Raw genomic sequence first — 19,343 nt, forward strand, 5'->3', positions numbered from 1 at the left:
TCCCAGTGCCCGCGTGTCTAGAGGACTCGCCTTACACTCGCAGCCTGCCATATCCGTCTTGATTCAAGGCTGTTTGCCCCACCCTGCCCCGAGTGCGCCCTGACCGCGCCTCGTCTACATGACATTGGCGCGTCGCGCGCCCCATCCACCGCCCCCAACTCGCCGCACCCATTCCCAGGTGACCGTGCCGTGCCACCATAACTCCCCGCACCCATTGACTCTCCGAAAAACATAAAATATGTGCAACATGAAACACTTGAATGCAACATACATATGAAATAGATGAAACATCAGAACACATGCAACATCTAAATAAAACACTTGCAACTTACAACATGAAAACACTTACTGAAATATTTGGAACATATTGTTGGAACATATTGTTGCAATATAGGTGTGAAATATATGCAACATCCAGATCAGAACGCTTGCAACATACATCTAGAATAGATGAAATATTTTGAATGCACCTCTGAAACACTTGAAACATGCCTCTGAAACAGTTGCAACATGCCTCTTGATTCAGTTGCAACATATGCAACATCTCAATCTACTTTTACAAATCCATATGAAATAATTGCAACATACCTCTAAAACGTCTGAAACACTTGAAACATACGCTTGCAACATACGCTTTCATTGCAACATCTCCTTGTTGAGACCACGCATCGCGGCGGCCATGGCGTCGACAGCGGCCACGACCTTCTGGTGGGGAACGACGATGTTGGCAGCACCTCGACGCGCGCGGGGGACGGGGCACGGTGCGCAGCAGTGAGGGCACGCAGTGAGCTGGAGTGGGTGCGGCAGGGGATGGAGCACGGCACAACGATGGAGGGGCGCGGCGCGGGATGGATAGTGGCGCTGGATGGGGGAGCCGCGCAGTGCGAGATGGGGTGTACGGCGAGAAAGACGCAACAGCGAGCACACGACGTAACAAGACACGATAGGATTGAGAGATATTTTTGGGAGAGATGGGAAGACTGAGAGAGGAAGCAGGGATATTTAGCCAGTACGTGCAGGCCTAAGCATTACCCTGCAGTGTACTCCGTACATGTACGTCATACACCCACCGAGAAAGTAACTGCATAACTCATGGATTAGCAAGAACTCTTTTTTTTTTTTTGAAACGATTAGTAAACTATTGGTAGCTCGACCCTTGGCCCGCCGCCTGAACTCGTCTCGCCAGCGGCCGATCTCCTCCATCCGCTCGCCGCGCCGCAACCCGGAGAGGAGACTGCGCTCGGTCGAGCACCACCTGGGGCCCAGCTTCCTCGCGACCAGCTCCGGCACGGCGTCTGCCCTCTGCAGCCCCGGTGTCCCCGCGCCGTCGCCGCTCGCCACCTTGGCCGGCGACGAGCACCACCAGGACAACAGGTATTCACTCCCCTTGTTCTCCCTTCCTGCTGTGCGAAGCCGTGCGCCCAAACCTTAACGAAATTCGTAGGTAAAAACCGTGCGCCCAAACCGTAACATACTATTCGTAATCGGATCTGAATCTAATTACAGGTGTATACGGCGATGGCTCGGAGCCCCTGCGACCTCCGCCTCCTCCTCCTCGCTGCCGCTGCAGCTTTCATCTACATCCAAGTATGGGAGCCTACCTGCCCTTTCTTTCTGTCTCTTTGCCCACTGTCCAATTGAGGTCTCAGTGGCCGGTCTCCGGATGCTATGAATTCATTCTATTTCCATCTCTAGAGTGAGCTATACTGACACAGTCTCTCCCTTCAGGTGCGCCTCTTTGCTACCCAGTCCCATTATGCAGACCGTCTTGCAGAAGCAGTAAGTAATATTAATTGTCCCTCTTTTGTTTCTATATCCGTTCTTCACCTATGCATTTCCATTGGAAGCCTCCCATCTTTCCGTGGACTCACTGTAGGACTAGGATCGAAGGCACTCCATAACTCAAAATTGTTTACACCTGTAATTTGCACCATACAGGAAAGATCTGAAAATCAGTGCACCAGTCAATTAAAGTCCTTGATCGATCAAGTCAGTATGCAGCAGGAGAAGATTGTAGCATTGGAAGGTACAAACACCTTAAACTTGCACCTCCATGTGATATTTTTTTGGACGTTATAATTACAACTCAAATCAAGCATATCTATGGGGTTGACCAAGTGTAACGCTTGCAAGATAGGAATTGATTATGATAGTTCCTGGTACTGTCTTGGATATTTACTACTCAATTAATGCTTGCTGCAACTTTTAGTTTGCCCTGCTGTGCTCTGTGACAAAACTTACGGCTTTTGCTGATGATAAATTGTTACAATGCTCATCTTCACCAATCACCTCCTGAATAAGCTTGTATATCTCGACACTGCTTTGATCATGGCAGTACAGATATGCTTTTCCCTGCTTTACGAAAAATCCTTCTATTTCTTTTGAGGTGCTGTCTGCTTTTGTGTATTATCTTGACTGACAGATCTAGTGGGTATTTAACATTATAAAGTTTCGGTGATGCAACAGAGATAAAGGTACGGCAAGATGAAGAACGTTCACATCTGAAGATTTTGATAAAGGATCTTGAAAGTATGAACCATCACCTTCTTCTAGCATTTTATTATTCATTTTGTTGGCTACCCTTGTCCTCCTTAGTTGAATTTCTTTGTCCTCCCACTGTTTCAGTTATGATACACAGAGTAAGACTTTTAGGTTGTAGGATACCACGTCAGAACCTTGTCATACTGGAGCATTATGCACATAGTTGATCCTCCATGTATTGTAAACAACTCATAAACAGTCTGACTGTTTTATATCATATTGAAATTATCATTCCTTTTTCAAGAATTCAACTATCATTTTCCATGACTCTATATGTGAGAATATTTTAACCTTTATATACTATGTGTATAAATCTGAGTAAAATGTGTTTAGAAATAGCATTGCAACAAATGGACCATAGTAAAATTTGCTAAATGTTGTCCAAATGCCAAATTAGACATCTTGTACTTAAACCTTGCAGCTGCCATCTGCTTATGGGGTCGAAAATTGTATTTTGACTTAACTTACACTGTTCTTCCTTTTATCTATATTCTACCCTTGTGTACTTTCTAGCCCTTCATTTAACATTTCTTTTAAATGCAGAAAGGAGTGTGCAGAAGCTACTAGACAATAATGTGGTTCCTGTTGCTGCTGTTGTCATAATGGCTTGCAATCGACCGGACTATTTAGAGAGAACAGTTGAATCTATCCTGAAGTATGGTTCACGTCTGAATCATTCATTTTCAAAAGGAAAAAAAAAATCTATTCTAGTATTCTACTCTTGATTTCCTAAAATGTTTCCTAAATTGGAACTATTACCCACCTAGTGTTAATTATTTGTGGTTCTATACAAGATTTAAGTTGCATTCTTCATTGCTACCTGTTAACCCTGTTTAGCTCAATGTAGCTTGGTGCATAGAGCCCCTTTCTAAATGGCTGATGTATGTGTTGCAGGTATCAGACAACAGTTGCTTCAAAGTTTCCGCTTTTTATATCTCAGGTACTGATATACCAATTTCTTTTCTTGGATCCACTAAATGTGTGGGAAGTCCTTTTTTTCATTGGTTCTTGTCACAGGATGGAGCAAATGGAGCTGTGAAAAGGAAAGCTTTGGAATATAAACAAATAACATATATGCAGGTGCAGAAATAAATGTTGTGTTGGTTTTTTAGAGCTCTCTTATGCTTATTTAACTGGTACTGTAGAACACAGTCCATTGTGTTCTTTGTATTTTAAGCATTGGACATTGTCACAAAGAGGTGATGTTCATATTAGGAGTAACAGAATCATTTTCATTTCAGCACTAAAGTCCTTTTTTGTATTCCATTAATGCATTCGATATATTACCCCTTGGGCTGTTCAATACAGTTATGTGTTATTCATAACAGTTTACTTGTGGAATTTTACATAGCCCTGATGGAGAAAACCCTTGCATTATTTTGGTCGCATTAGGGTTAACATATCTGTGAGGACCTCAAATAGGATGGTGGCATTGATTCCAGTATGAAATATAGAATAGAGACCAAAAGACCTCGTTTTACTCTGGTGTCTGTTTTCACTGAGCTAAATGAAGGTCGAAACTAACTTGCCTTGTATTGGAAATCAATGATTCAAATTCACATCTTATAGTGGATGGCAGTATCTAGTATGTTTCCCCCCCTTCGTTAGTTGAATTGGTTTCCATGCAAAGTAGTAATTGATTCATTTAGCTAAGACTTTCTTTTGTCCTTATGCTTTCTATATGTCGCAGCATGTGGATCTTGAACCTGTGCGAACTGAAAGGCCGGGAGAATTAACAGCATATTACAAGATTGCTAGTAAGTGCTCCTTAACTGATGTATGTGTTCTTAAGGATTTTATGTGGTTCCTAAATCCTAACACTTGCACTTGTTCAGAACATTATAAGTGGGCCTTGGACAACCTATTCATTAAACATAACTTTGCTCGAGTAATCATTCTAGAAGGTCTGACATCTATGATGATCCTTTTCCATTTATTACTACATATTTTCGTTTTCCAACAGGTTGTCATAATTAATTTATTAATAGATGACATGGAGATTGCCCCGGATTTTTTCGACTATTTTGAGGCTGCAGCTAAATTACTTGATAATGACAAGTATGTTACATTATTGTGCTTTCTAATTGCAAATCTGAGGAACTCGATATATAAATTTCTCTACTCACTTTCCTTTTATTCTAATCATTGTGGCACGGAAGGACGATTATGGCTGTTTCTTCTTGGAACGACAATGGTCAAAAGCAGTTTGTTCACGACCCAAGTTTGTACTATGATACTCTTACTTTCAAATTCCTTTCCCTATTTAGAGGGAATACTATTCACTTTGCTATGCTAGCGTTCTGCAGAAGCTCTTTACCGTTCGGATTTCTTTCCTGGGCTTGGATGGATGTTAACAAAGTCCACTTGGATTGAACTGTCACCAAAGTGGCCTAAAGCATATCCTTACTGCTTCCTAAATAATTTTTATTACGAGCTGTGCTATTTCTCCACTTTTTATCTAGTTTTTCCTTGATGAGATTTTACTTATTGGGATGATTGGGTGAGGCTAAAGGAGGTACATGGAAATCGGCAATTCATACGCCCAGAAATTTGTAGAACATACAATTTTGGCAAGCATGTACGTTGACTATTTTCCTCAATTTTCTTAATTAAACTACTAGCAGTTGCTATAGCAATAGGAATAGCAGTCACCTGTACCACATTTCTTCATGCAATAAAGACCAACAGGTAACAGTCAAAAGTGAATCTGCCACGGCAAGTACCACATTTCTTTGTGCAATAGAAACCAACGAGCCATTTGTGGCTGTCTCACAATTGTTGGCATTATATTTTCTTTGCAGGGATCAAGCTTGGGACAATTCTTTGAGCAATATTTGGAGCCCATTAGGTTAAATGATGTTAATGTATGCAAAACTGTCCATATTTTTCATTTTGTAATCCTGTTACGAGCTACTTGTGTCTGAAATTTACTTGTTCTTATTTGTGGCTGCAGATTGACTGGAATTCTGAGGATCTGAGCTACCTTGGGGAGGTAAGAACTGATAATTGGATTTTGAAGGCTCTCGTTTACATAAGAAGTGCCTAATCATTGTGATACTGTTAGGATAAGTTTTTAACCAAATTTGGAAAAGAGGTAGCTAGTGCCACTCCTCTCCATGGATCGGATGCTGTGTTGAAAGCCCACAATATGGCTGAGGATGTAAGGATCCAATACAACGATCAGGAAGATTTTGAGCGGATAGCTCGTCAATTTGGAATATTCGAAGAATGGAAGGTTTATTCTTGACCCAAATCTAGATAATTTCCTTAATTATGTGAAGCAACAGTTTTTCATATGTTGTAGATGTAGTTCTTTGCTCTGTTATGAATTGCTGATTGGGATTTGAAAAGCAGCAGAGTGTATCATGCTTCTTTATTTTGTTTTTTTTTTTAATCCAGGATGGCATCCCAAGAACAGCTTACAAAGGAGTAGTGGTCTTCCGGTACAACAGTAGTCAAAGGCGAATATTTCTTGTCAGCCCAGATTCTCTTCGTCAGCTAGGAGTGTAGTGTATTGAGAAGGTAAATTTCACTATGGAGTTGAGGTGAATCCTTGTTTTAGCAAAGGTTGGAACGTCAGGCAAATATCAGGGAATGCTTAATTGATTTCTGTGAGCATGGAGCAATCGGGATGCATGGTGAAGAAAATTTTGAGAAGTGATTGTGTTGAACTGTTGACCCAAGGTGCTGAGTAGTACAAGCATGGGCTTGGTTTATTAGACATTTGCAAGATATAATACAGCATTATTATATTTTTCCCTGCATCCGGAAATGTTTAGTCAGCAAGGGACTTTTTAGCCTGGAGTGTATTTAGGGTTTACACGATGCAGTGGTATACACTCAAAAGAGAATGTAGCAGACTAGCTGACCTGACACTCGATCCTAACGGTAAAAGAAAGGTGTATTTTTATGACCAAATTTTCTTCTTGGGCATCTTGGAATATCAAGATGGATGGAATCTTGGGCATTCGTATTTTGTACTGTTTTGTGGTGACTAGATGTGCGACAAGATTGGAGTATAAGCATCCAATCCATTCCATTGAGTTATTGGGCTGTCTTGTTCTGAATATGCTGTGCAAACTGGAGTGATTGATTCGGTTTTTGTGCAAGCTATTGCCCTAGTAACCTTTTATGGTTTGTGTATACATATAGTTATATATATTTGCATCATTCTGAAATTCTTTGATGTTTCTCAAGTTTGTGGTTTGTGGAGGATGGGTGGGAGTTTCTTCCATCTAAATGCATGGGATTGATTTCCCTGGTTAAGACGGATTTGAGACGATCACTTCAAAATTCAATCCCCGTTGGTTAACTTCTATGTTTTTTTTAATGCCGAGTGTCCAACCAAGGTTGTAGAGTTATTTCTGCATACGCAGGCAAGATTCTCTCCATAGTCTTCTGATGTTCTTGACTCATTTTATTCTCTCTCTACGCTGCTTTGAGGCATTTTTCTAAGGTTCTATTAGCCGTCAGTGTTTGGCTATGGAGTGTCCCAACTCCAAAGCTTCAAATAGGGTATCTTACGAGCTTCTTTCATCACCATGGTCCTGTATAACCCATTGACGCGGCACCGACATGTGAGTATGCGACATGGTGTGGTGCCATCTACGATTGCTCACACAAGTACTACAAGATATTCGACATTGACCGAAAATAATAATAGAAAATATATTCCTAGTATGTGAGCTTCTAAAAAAAATGATGGATCAGTACCACTACCACACAAATAATAAATAATCATGGCTGCTATTTTACAAATGGATTCGATACACTCCTAGTGCTGTGACCTTAAGATACACAGCATGCAACAACTAACCAGGCAATGCAGCCTCAGCCTGCATCTGCAATGTTTGAGCATGAACCTGACAAGGCCTGCCTGAGCCATCCACTCTCGGTTATGATCGACATTTCTGGACGATGGCAGGGTCCACACAATTTGTAAGTTACTATTACTGATCTGGCATCTGTACATCACTCACAGACATCTACTGCTCCAGGTTGACCGGAGCGGCCGCTGAACTATGAAAGGTATTTCACCGCCGTGATTCGGCAGGTTTCAACTTATACAGGAGGGGCCATCCACGACGTCGGCTGGTTTATCCTGCTGCTGGGGAGTGCCCACTTCCAGGAAATCCTCTGCGTTGAATTTTTCAATCCTGTCCCACTCCACATCTTCTGCTTTGTTCGGTTAAGGGGTTTACAGGTTTCACATCAAACTATACTATATGAGAAACTTAGTGCAAGTATGAAAGATAAGCAGCCTGTTCGGGAGGCCGTATCGTATCGTGGATTATTTACTGCTGACTGGTTTGGTGTGAGAGAAAAACACTGTTCCTGACTGAAAATTTACGATCGTTTACGAGCAAGCGAACAGTAGTCCGATAAGACTGTTAGAAGGATACGTCCTGTCTCCCACATGTTCGTCATGCTAACTCCTGTGTTGTCCGATAAGAGCCAGTAGTCTGTATCAGCCTGACAATATAGAAAGGGGTTAATGCCTTATAAAGTGCTTGTACTACATTAAAATAACTGCAAAATGAAAGCCACTGAATTCAGAAGTGGCACAAAGATAATTTGCAGACTAGTTTCCAAAATGGATGCATAACCCGTGAATATGGTGATGCTTGATTAAAAAAAAACTCAATTTGTAACTCTTTACAGATCAATCGTTGAATCATCACAGCAAGTGATATGGAAGTTGATACTCCCTAAAAACAAGTTGCAGTGAAGTGAAGCAAAGTGGTTGATATGTGCCAAATTGGACGAAGCATAGACCAACTAAAGGTGAAGCGGTGAAGCCAAAAGAGAAATTGAGGACAGGTGCAACGAGCCATACTATGAAATAGTAAGAAAATGATCTTAGACAAAACAATTCTATTTAATACATCTTTTTGGAGGATTTCTAGCAATAATTTATCTGGAAGACTGCCTTTAATAGAGATATGATTTGCTGGATATTTGCACCAATAGTGGGCCAAAAGAAAAGCTTGCCTCAAGAGTGATCTACATGTGGAGTTTAGAGTCTTTGAAGTCATTTCAAAAGAAGCATAATTAATTCCTTTTCTATTTCATGCAACATATTCGATACTGCTAAATGCATTCCGTTGAAACATGTTTCCTGATCCATATGACACAGTTTTTAAATCTATATGCTGAGCTTGGAAATCCCTGGCTTATGGCGCTTTTTTAAGCAATATACCGTGCTCTGGTTTGGTTGTCCAGGCCATTTTGAAGCTTGCAATTATGCCGAAAATTCCTAGGAATTAATTCGAAAATTCTAATATTTGCATGAGTAATACTGACCACGATTATGGATTTGAACTACATTAATTTTGTAGTGTTCTGCTTGCTGGATAAGTTCATTTTGTAGCTAGCTCTATATGTTCTGCCTGCTATTTATTCATTCTTATTCGGTTGAAATTTTCAGAAGTCAGTCATGATGGCATTCAAGGAAAAGAAATAGGAGCTTCTTAATTAGTGCTCTGCATGAGGATCACATACTGAACTATTTTATTAGAAGGTGTGCAAATCCTACATCCTTTGAGTGCGGATTTGATTTTATTCAAATTTAACCATTCAAAAATTCTGAGTTGCAGCATCCAATTTAACTGCTTGTCTCATATGTTTGCCTTGAATGCCTTGCAGTAGTGGCACTCAAGTGATCAGCAGCATCCATCAGAACATGAGGTCGTCGGGGATAAGACGTCACATGTCTGTCGGACACAGCCAATGTCGTCCTCTGTCCACCCTGTTTGCTCCACCATGGCGATGTCATCCCTTGGAGAGTCCCAGTATGTGTGATTTACTTTTAATCATCCCAGCTCAATCATACTTTTGGCATCTATATATTTGAGTTCTTATGACATTTTTATATAGATATCTTCCTTGTACGGACCACTTTTGGAGTGCTGTCCTTTTGAAGAAATGATGCACTTACTTGTAAAACTGTCTAAACGTTTGACGAGCTATTTAAGGCCCTATTCTGGTATGTTTATGCTAGGTAGGAACTGTATATATGCATCGAAGCTAAAACCCTGAGACCTGAGATGATTTGGTCACTTGCTGCTACTCTCTATACCTAGGAACTGCATTTGCGCTTTTCTTGACTACTAATTAGATTTGAAGAGTCACTGAAGAATATTGGGCTTTCAGATGCTTGTCTAGCCACTCTTTCTTCTGAGGGTATGCAAGGAAAATATTTTGGCTATCTCAGCGGGTTAGAAATGTACCAAGAAGTGCAAGTAGCCCTCATGGATAAGTTTAGGTGTAAATATATCATAATATTAGACACGTGCCACACGTGCATGTCCACTATCATCACAACAAGTGATATGGAAGTTGATACTCCCTAAAAACAAGTTGCAGTGAAGTGAAGCCAAGTAGTTGATATGTGCCAAATTGGACGAAGCTAGACCAACCAAAGGTGAAGCCAAAAGAGAATTTGAGGACAGGTGCAACGAGGCATGCTATGAAATAGTAAGAAAATGATCTTAGACAAAATGATTCTCTTTAATACATCTTTTTGGATAATTATGCATGCAAGTGAACTTACATCAAGCTCCGAAGGGACAATCTTCATCATCCCTGAAATGTCCTGTGAACTGCTAGGTACATCAGAAGGTAGGATAGGCCCTTCTTGAATATTTGATTGCATCCCTGTGACTTTGTTGCAATTCGCAGCCAAAGGCGTCCTAGGATTCTCTATAGGATCCATGCTTATTGTCTGTGTAGGCCTTGGAGGAGTCTCCATGCCACTCATCTCCTCAAATTGACTACGATTAAACAATAAAACAATGTTAGGCAGGTTGGAGATGTACATTCTGAATTTATGTTTTCAGCATAACAATGCCAGGCGTATATGGATACAAGGAGCACATACCTAACTAGGTACACATCTATCGGACCCATGGTACTTCTTAGGACAATCCTATATCTCCTTTGAGGATAACCATTAACCTGCACAGGAAAGTTGCTTCCATTAGCGACAAGCAACATCCCTCCAGGATCCCCAGTATGAAAAACAAGAATGGTTTTGCAACTCACCTCATCAGGGTCTGGGACTTCCAAAGTTGTACCATGCGGTGCTTTTATAGCAATTAGAGTCTGATTCTGAAAGTTGTAAGGTATTATTAGTTAATATTAATAATCGATTCATATATATACGGAGTAGTAATGATTAATAATCGATTCATATATATACAGAGTAGTAATGATTTTCACAGTCACTAGAGTTAGGAAAGAGAAGTACCTGGAAGCATGGCAAAGATTTGATATCATCTTCCGTGACATAAAGCCACCTGCAGGTAGAGAGATTCATTAATAAGGTCTAAAACCTGCACTACCTTGACATCTGAGGTTGCTCAGGTCTCAACAAAAAAAGTAGTTACTTTTGGTTATTTTCATCTTCAGTCAGCGCTCTTAATCTGTCTCGCATTTCACTGCAAGAAATATTGGAGAAGCATGCTTAGTGAAAGCATAACAATAATATGAGCTTTTTAACAGCTGGAGACTAACCTTATTTGTTCATCCAAATTGCGCTCTTGCAGTGTGAGAGCGTCGATATCTGCCTGTTGATAAAAAATATAAAGAACAAATATTCATTCCAAGATAAGAACCATTACTTAAGCATTTGCATTCCCAATTCGACAAATTGTGTCACACAAGAATTCAAAAGAACTTAGTCACATAGCGAGAAATGAATAATGGTACCTGTAAGATGGACATATCATCACTAACTTCTCCGGGTCGAGAGTCATCAACTCCTCTACAAAAGGTCACATGAATTAAGTAATGCCCATTAAAGACCAATTACAGATACAGAGAATGAGAATAATTACTTCCAACGGATGTTGTTCTTAAGCTTCTTTTCTATCAGCCCAATCCCTTCGAGAACATTAGTAATGTCATATATGCGCCTTTTCTGTACCTGCAAACCAAGTTCCATATGCATATGTTTAACCAAAGAAAATCGTGATTGGAACAAGATACCAAAAAAGAAAGCACCAACCTCCAGAGTTTCTGCAGCATTATTCAGATCAACAATGCCACCAGGTGCACCTTTTAGCAAGTTCAGGAACTTCTTTGTCAAGAGCCCTAAAAGGCAATAATACCCCGCAATTAAAAGAAAAGGAAAACTGATCAAGATGCCACAGAAATGTGAAAAGCAAAACAGGAAAACCAATAGCTGATTCTTCTCACCAAGGGAGCTATCATAGCGGCAGCCACCAACAGGGGTAGAAGGATTGCCCGGAGAACCTGGGAAAGAGTATTTGCAATTGAATTGAGTACTTTGGTCCCAAATAGGATGATTTACGGTTTACATTACAAGTGTGGCATCACTCACCAAAACTCAAAGGGGTCTGAGGGCAAGATTTCTGGCCCTTCATAGCCTTAGGCTTGGTGGATGGTTTTAAACCTTTCCCTGAAGGGGGTGTAGGAACTGGGCTGTTGCCAGCATTAGCATATCCAGGGCTCATCATCAAGTCATTTGATTCGCCAGCTTCATTTCCTGGTCTGTTATTATGTTTCCGTTTCAACTGCAATAGGAAGGTTCTTGTTAGGAACAAAGCTAAATAAGGAGTTGCATGCAGATGTAACGCATAACACTTTCAAAAGGCATTGAGATATAATATTTATGAGCAAAGTGTTAATACTACTAAAAAACATGCAATGTCATCCTGATAGTCTCCACATGCAGACAAGTGTAAAACGTCACGGGAAAATTGTTAGTACGGCAAAATTGAAAGTAGATTATGCCAGACTGATTAGACAGTGTTCTAAAGTAGCAAGATAGTGGGTTAAAACTTTGTACCATAGCTGCCAAGGTTAGCCTTGGCAGCGACGTGGGTCGCACTCGCTTCCCTCTTAATGAAACATGCTCAGACACGTCAGTGAAAAAAAAGGTTACAAGATAGCGATTCGTTATTTTGGTGCAAAAGGAGACTGTTCGACAAAAGTTCATAACAGTTATAGATTTTTGAGCAAGTTCGGATGCTGTGCCTGCATGAGGCTTTACGCTTTAGTAAGGAAACATAGTCCACACTCAATTTTCAGCATTGTGGAGCACTAGTTAGTGTTTTCAAGCTACTGCCAACAAATTTCTATTGCCTGGTGCTTTTAAGAAAATGCACCATACAGGATGCAAAGGCTTAACAAGTGTTTATCAAAATCAGGTAATAGTTTGTTTTGCACCTGGGAATCACCCAAAAAAAAAGAAGCTCAGACAAATCAGCACACACTACTGATTCATCAGCACGAAAATCCGTTCATATGTGGATCACTCCACTGGTTGTTTATTCTAAATGTGGGTACAGACCAGATAAAAAGGTCATAGTCCATTCCTTCAATCATCCAATTACCAAATTCCAGCAGATTAGTACATTCTCTTACTACATCCTAGCAACATTCACCTAAACCGCAGCAAACTATCCTTAATTCAACAAGCCGGAACAGTGTTTTTCTCTCCCAGCAATTTAGCCAGAACCGCCAGACGGGGCCAAAGTAACGACAAGTTGCAGATACCACGAATCCGTGCAGAATTCGCAGCAGATCGGACCATATGTACCAAAATTAAGCAACACGTCTTTGCTAACACTAAAACGCAGCCATCCCCATCCACCTCAGCTCGCTCGCCACGCATTGCTACAGTCGATTCAGTCCGCCTGATACGCGCGCACTCCCCCAGCTCCCATGGCCGCCGACGGGAGGGGCCGGGCCAATATAAACCGGCGCGCTAGAACATCGGACCCAAACAACGGGGAATTTCAGCACAACTCCCGCTCCCCGGAACTCACTGGCGTCCTGAGGACGACCGCCTCCACCATCTCCTCGGCGGCGGCGGCGGGCGCGCCGAAGTGGTGGTACTCCCCTGGCAGCGGCGCGAACGGCTGGTGGTGCTGCAGCAGCGCCCGCGCCCTGGCCTCGCTGGCCCCGTCGCCGGCCGCCGCCGCCATGGGGATCCGGGCACGCGCGGGGGCGCGGATCGGAGGGCCGGCGCGCGCGGGCGGGCGACTGGGATCTGGGGAGGAAGGCGGCGGGCGAGGGTTTGCGCCGGTAGGGGATGGGAGGTGAGGGGAGCGGAGGGGAGGGGAGGGAAGAAAACGAGGGAAACGAAGGGGGTGGGAGAAGCGAGGGAAATTGGAGTTTTCAGTGGGTGTTGCGACTTGCCGAGTTTATGGTGTGGATGGTGTGGACGCCGCTGTAGCTCTACTGGAGCCTGCCTGGAGGAAGAGGGGCAAAACTGTAAAACAAAAATGTTTGAGCAATTCTGTTTCCGTGCATTTGTAATTCAAAAACTATTCTAAAATCATGGAATTTTGTATAGTTGAATATGTATGTAAACAGTAGCAAACAGGAAACACGTAGTTTTTTTTGTGACTTAGGAAACGCGTAGTTTAAGATAGCTTCTAAAAGGCTGCTAATGCGCGCGCGCTCTCTCTCTCTAGTTTAAAATGTGGTTAGTCAAACATTACAAAAATCAGTTACGAATCACTTCACGCGTGTTGCGTTCGGGTAAAAGAAAGACCATAGTAGATTTATTTATTTGAACTATAGTTGTAGCTTTTGTAAATTTATGCTTTTGTGCTTAAAATTAAAGGACTTACAGGAGTATGATTTCAGGTAGTAAACAAATGCTTAGTCAAGCATTTTTGGCAAGTATTCATGATCCTAAATTCATCTTAGATGGGGACTCAAATTCTGATGGCGCGACTTAGTTTAGTTTGTCGAAGTAGTGCTCGAGTTTAAGAATTATTCTTGTGGCGAGTTTCAAAAACCACAAGTCATTTTTGATTGATCCTAAATTAAATTTGTATAGTTTCAACTAAATTTATAGACAAGATTTGCCTTAAAATGCATATAATTACTTGGTAGCGTAGATATGGCTCTGTTCACTTGAACTTATCAGCCATGGTACAGTATTTTCCTCTTCCAATAAATTAACCAGCAGTACTTTTCAGCGAAGCGAATGGGACAATATATTTCTTTATAAACTTAGAAATTTATAGGTTAATAGCAAAGCCAAAATAATTTCCATCTACTAGTAAGCACTCCAAGACAACGAGTATCACTGTATACTCCTTGACATGAAACCACGTACGGAGTACTCCTGCTAGTATATTTGTAGTAAGCCTGAGAAAAAAAAAATTCTGCCGATGCTATACTTGGTTGAAATACGGGTGATGCAACGTGACGTGACGCCCTCGTCATTTCATCACAGGGAGGAGAAAAGGAAACCATGGGCGCGCAGCAAAAAGCAGCAAAGCGTGGCCGACGAGAAACTGTCCAGCTAGCTGTGTGGGGTCGTCCGACCGAATCCTCCCGGGCCCGGGGTGAAGAAGTGCGCGCGCTTTTATTTTCCCGCCGCCCGCCTCGTCGCGTCCCCGGCTCCCACCTCCTCCTCCTCCCACGCTGACAGCTGGACCACGCGCCAGCTCGCGCGCGTACCTCACCCCGGGTTTTGGCGGGGAGCTTCCTGATTGGCTCACGCCAGCGCACCATCGCGGTGAACCGCAACCGCTACGCGTCGGGAAGGTACCCGGAGTCAGCGGCGGTAGCATGACATGGTGGTCCCGCGTGTCACTGGTCCGCGCGTCAGTGGTAGTACGTAGCACGTGGATGGAGTGTAGGTTGAAGTGACCTTGACCGCTCCAGAAGAATGTCTCGGGGCAAAATTTCAGCTTAAACGTGCTGGGCTGCTTTCTGGCGCGCGGCACCACGAGCATGGGCCGACAAAATCAGCAGCAGACGGAGCCCATCGGAATGTCACATTATAGGCTCTCAACGGGCCTAGCTATAGCTAGCTTGGAGGCCCATACGCTTGGGGCGGGGGCCTATGAGATTTCCGGCTCGGCCATGTGATCTGAGACGGCCCAATCTGCCGCACTGACGAAATATGGTCCGGCCTAAAAATTTCTGAGCAGGAAACATGGACTTTTACGGAGTTCGCCAAACGATATTTGAACGGGGCCGGAATCCAGTGGTCAGTTCCACAACCACCACGACTTTTCTTTGTTTTGGGAAAAAATTATTTCCACAACTTTCATTTTTTGAAAGTTATAAAATTATTACACATAAATCAGCGAACGACGTCCCACAGGCCCCATGACTTTTCTTTGGAAAAAAAAATTCCACAACTTCTAAATCTTCTGGAAAATCTTAAGATTTAGTATAACTTTGTACTTTTTAACATGTCTTCAGATTTAAGATTATACCGTCTTATAATTTGAAACGGAGGGAGTAATTTTTAAGAAAAATTGCGTGGGTGACAATCTAGCGATCAATCCTGCACACTGCGCTGCAAAAGTGGGCCATGCCGAACTGCCGCCACGGCGCAGAGATGACATTGGCCCCGGACGAACGACCGCAAATCAAGAATTGGGTTCGTCAAATCTTTCGGCTGCCTTATATTTGATTCGAACTGCAGATGCACTCCTGCAAGTTCCTATGAATAAATTACTGTCCCTACGGATGCATTCAGGAATCAAATGTACGGCTACATTTTCATTTGCATTTTTGTTTCTTTGGGGCTAGTTTGAGTTTTCTTTTGAGTTTTGAAACATCTTACGGGGAATATTAGCTCTCTGTTAGCATACATTACGAGAATGGCAATAAATCATGGGCCTGTAAAAAATAAATAAAAGGATGGCATCTTCGGTTTTCCCAGAGAAGCAACTGTGAGGATCCGTTTTGCCCAAAGGAGACGTAGTTTAATGGCATTGTGCAATGTGCTCCCTATCTGAAAAAGTCGTGGCTCAAACAAGCAAAAGAGATTCAAAGGAGTGTACTGCGACCAGCTGCTGCGGCCTGCAGACCGGCTTTCGGCCAGAAAATGCCACACATGAGCTTTTGATGGCCAGTCTTTCTTTACTTTATGAAAAGCTTTTATGCTCTATCAAAGTCACTAAAGCCTAATCCATCGCCAGGAAGAAAAGAATTATAACAGAATATTCTCCTCTGTGTTTTCCACCGTTTTCCCTTCATCTCCATCCAACTTCAGTGTATATCCAACTGTCTTCCCCATTGTTGATTGACTTCGTGTGGACACATATTCTTGGATAAGTTTTATGTTGCGAGTTGCTATGTATAATTATAGAAAAAGGAAGCTCATTTTGGTCTCTGTAAGAGTTTTGCACACAACCAATTTTTATTATAGTTCTAGCCTCTTGCAATTTTTAGCTCTCAAAAACGAAAACAAACAAAAGGACGATTGACTAAACTATAAGCCCTTTTCAACGATGACCATCCTATAGATACAGCTACAGTACCACCTAATTTAATTTTTGTAATAAAATACAATGCACGTGTCTCATTAGGAAAAAGGTGACAAGTTTTCAAATCCTAGTATGCATGCATGGGGCAGTGTTAGAGTTAAGGTAAATGATGTCATTGGTTGTTGTTTCGAAACAAAGAAATGGCTAAGAAGGGGATGTCTCTTATATTCTCTTTAATGTAGTTGTGTATATGCTGGCCATTTTCGTAGCAAGATGAAAAGAGGATGGCCAAAGGAGTGGTTCCTCGATCACTTAGTTGAAAAATACAACAATATGAAGTCCTTGCTTTGTGCATTCAAGCAATTGTTTGGCTTAAAGAAAACATTCCATAAGAGTGGATTATTTTGTTATGGGAAGGCAAAGGATTTTCAACATTAATACTCACAAATATTTGGATGTTAAATGGGGAGCTACCATTTGAATATATCGAAGAAACTATGCATCATAGAAGACTTCCAAATAAAGATAGAAAAGTAGTGGAAGAGAGGTTAAAAAAAACAAAGCAACTCGAAAGGAAAAGATGTTGACCACTGGTGGGTCGTTTAGTCCTCATAAAGTATTAACAATTTAGTGATGTATATATTATAATTCTTGAGGTCCCTCGGGGATCCTAAAGAAATTAAACTACAACAAATCCTGGGTTTTAAGCAATGTGGTGATCATAAAAATAAGTATAGGTTAGTCAAACATGATATCATTTGTACATGAAGGATCATGGAGGATTGGGTATACAAAATCTAAATATTTAAAATATCTGCTTACTTATTAAGTATCTTTTTAGTTTATTTAACGAGGATGGAGTCTGGCAACAACTTCTTAAGAAGTACTTCAAAAATAAAACTTTTGGTGAGGTACAATGGAAACATAGAGATTCTCACTTTTGATCTTGCCTTACAAAGGCCAAAGAGCGATTTATGAGATTAGGTCCTTTTATTTTGAACAATGAGCCCCAGAAACATTTTTGGCAAGATGTTTGGACCTTCACCTTTGGAAGACATGTTTCGGGCCATGTTCGCTTCTCTTATAATCCATACTTTTCAGCTTGTTTTTTCAGCTGGAACAGTGTTTTTTTCTCACAACAAATCAGCCGGAACAGTGTTTTGGTTTGTTTTTTCAGCGAAGCGAACGGAGCCCATCTCTTAGTATAGTATATATGAAAGCCAAATGTGGCGATTGAGCAGGTTATGAGTACTATACCATTGAAACTACCTTTCCAACGAGCTCTAACAAGACATTAATTGATCAGTGGAATGATTAGCTAGCTAAAGTTGCATTTTTGCAACTAAATATATAAACCACACGATTCTAATGGTCTTTGAATAAAACCAGAATGTTTGTTGTTCAGTCAGCTGAATATATAAGTATCTTTCCACCAAGATCCAAAATGGATCGAAATGTTTCTCCTAGACATAGGACTTAGTGGGTATTGAAACTCCCTCTAAAAAAAAACGAGATCCAATCTAGGAGGAATTTGGTGGTTTTCATTAAGAAGAGAAATAGACAATCAAATTTGAGGTTTGTTACGGTGCTTGGAAAGAATCCGTGGTTCCTCCCTGTGGATTTTTTTCGTTAATTAAAAGTAATTAGGGGTAATTGGGTCATTCCAGTGTATCCTAAGTTGCTCCGACGTCTTCTTTCTTTCTCCCTCTCTCGGACAAACTGAAAGCCGCATGGATATGGGGAAGGGCTCGCCGTCGCCTGAAAGGCTCACCGGTGCCGGCGCCTGACTGTTCGGGGATCACCACCGGTTATCTAGAGGAGCTCGATCGCCACCGACTGTTCGTACGGGCCACCATCTGGGATCACCTCCGGCCACCTTCACGAGCTCTGCACCAACCATCTGCTGGGGCTTGGCAGTCTGCAGGTCATCCGCTTCGGTAGCCTGCTGCCTGCCTCCTCCCATCGCCGATCAGCTGCTACTTCCGATCTATCACCTGCCTGCACTTATTTGGCCTCCACGGTTCATACATTTGCGGCCAAGTGTAACAAATCAACAAATTAACAGATCGATTTTTTCCTGAACTTTGTACTCCTTTGTAACCGAGAAAGCAATTGTGTTACCTATGCCCGTGCTCGTCGGGGCCGGCGCCTGTACCCACCCTCCCCTCCCCTTCCTCTTACTCTACCACGCTCAGCTCCTCTCGCATGCCCGCGTCCCATCACCGCTGCCACCGCAGCCACAGCCGCGGCCACGCCCTGACCCAACGGTGCCACCATGCCTCTCTAACTGAGCCCTGGCCGGCCTACGGCCAAGCCGACGAGGTAGCGGCAAGCGGCCAACGGCCAGCGTTTGCGTCCGCGCGTAAGCTCGTAGGTGGTGAGCCAATGCAGTCCGATATGGCCGGCGTGTACCGCCGGGAGGACAGCTTTTTGGATCCATGGCCAACGAATCCATGCAAAAGTACCATTCTACCCTTACAATTTAATTAGAGCCGGTTTCGAGCCCACTAGATTTTAGTTTCGGCCCACAACTTAAGTTTCTCTGAGTAGGTTCCTCCTATTTGTCAACCATCAGATTTAGCCAAACCGATG

General features: G+C 42.3%; 2 protein-coding genes and 1 long non-coding RNA gene across 9 annotated transcripts; 2 read left to right on the top strand and 1 right to left on the bottom strand.

Moving 5' to 3' along the window:
• Positions 1–1,115: 1,115 nt before the first annotated feature.
• Positions 1,116–6,610, top strand: LOC136502710 (alpha-1,3-mannosyl-glycoprotein 2-beta-N-acetylglucosaminyltransferase-like). The gene is made up of 18 exons (XM_066497953.1): positions 1,116–1,374; positions 1,507–1,587; positions 1,729–1,779; positions 1,939–2,026; positions 2,467–2,529; positions 3,085–3,196; positions 3,436–3,481; positions 3,559–3,621; positions 4,232–4,298; positions 4,377–4,445; positions 4,530–4,599; positions 4,701–4,762; positions 4,848–4,937; positions 5,025–5,119; positions 5,343–5,405; positions 5,495–5,533; positions 5,606–5,776; positions 5,941–6,610. The coding sequence occupies exons 2-18, from the start codon at positions 1,519–1,521 to the stop codon at positions 6,049–6,051; spliced, it is 1,329 nt and encodes a 442-aa protein (XP_066354050.1). The 5' UTR covers positions 1,116–1,374; positions 1,507–1,518; the 3' UTR covers positions 6,052–6,610.
• A 554-nt stretch (positions 6,611–7,164) lies between these two features.
• LOC136502707 (transcription factor E2FA-like) lies at positions 7,165–13,677 on the bottom strand. Of its 7 annotated transcripts, none has more exons than XM_066497947.1 (14): positions 13,335–13,677; positions 11,885–12,077; positions 11,740–11,796; positions 11,549–11,634; positions 11,379–11,467; positions 11,251–11,305; positions 11,056–11,108; positions 10,929–10,979; positions 10,790–10,838; positions 10,585–10,650; positions 10,421–10,497; positions 10,094–10,313; positions 7,944–8,013; positions 7,165–7,716 (listed from the first exon to the last, which is right to left on the bottom strand). In XM_066497947.1, exons 1-14 carry the CDS (start codon positions 13,491–13,493, stop codon positions 7,598–7,600), a joined length of 1,344 nt encoding a protein of 447 aa, XP_066354044.1. In that variant the 5' UTR covers positions 13,494–13,677; the 3' UTR covers positions 7,165–7,597. The 7 variants fall into 7 exon arrangements, with proteins under 7 accessions (XP_066354044.1, XP_066354045.1, XP_066354043.1 ...); XM_066497948.1 differs by lacking the exon at positions 13,335–13,677 and adding an exon at positions 12,353–12,711 and having other exon boundaries at positions 7,165–7,719; XM_066497946.1 differs by having other exon boundaries at positions 7,167–7,719; positions 13,335–13,676.
• Positions 8,056–10,068, top strand: LOC136502711 (uncharacterized). Its single transcript, XR_010770666.1, has 3 exons — positions 8,056–8,386; positions 8,969–9,061; positions 9,187–10,068. It is a non-coding gene; the product is annotated as an uncharacterized lncRNA (long non-coding RNA).
• Positions 13,678–19,343: the final 5,666 nt, after the last annotated feature.

The sequence above is a fragment of the Miscanthus floridulus genome, chromosome 14 (assembly GCF_019320115.1).
Source record: "Miscanthus floridulus cultivar M001 chromosome 14, ASM1932011v1, whole genome shotgun sequence".
Lineage (NCBI taxonomy): Eukaryota > Viridiplantae > Streptophyta > Magnoliopsida > Poales > Poaceae > Miscanthus > Miscanthus floridulus.

Excerpts from the sequence above, each read along its gene's own strand:
- LOC136502707 (XM_066497946.1), bottom strand. The coding sequence starts at position 13,493 with ATGGCGGCGGCGGCCGGCGACGGGGCCAGCGAGGCCAGGGCGCGGGCG. Across the intron at positions 10,498-10,584 it reads AAGTCCCAGACCCTGATGAG|GTTAATGGTTATCCTCAAAG; the intron begins GTGAGTTGCAAA and ends TTTCCTGTGCAG. Across the intron at positions 10,314-10,420 it reads ATAGATGTGTACCTAGTTAG|TCAATTTGAGGAGATGAGTG; the intron begins GTATGTGCTCCT and ends GTTTAATCGTAG.
- LOC136502710 (XM_066497953.1), top strand. The coding sequence starts at position 1,519 with ATGGCTCGGAGCCCCTGCGACCTCCGCCTCCTCCTCCTCGCTGCCGCT. Across the intron at positions 3,197-3,435 it reads ACAGTTGAATCTATCCTGAA|GTATCAGACAACAGTTGCTT; the intron begins GTATGGTTCACG and ends TATGTGTTGCAG. Across the intron at positions 5,120-5,342 it reads CATACAATTTTGGCAAGCAT|GGATCAAGCTTGGGACAATT; the intron begins GTACGTTGACTA and ends TTTTCTTTGCAG.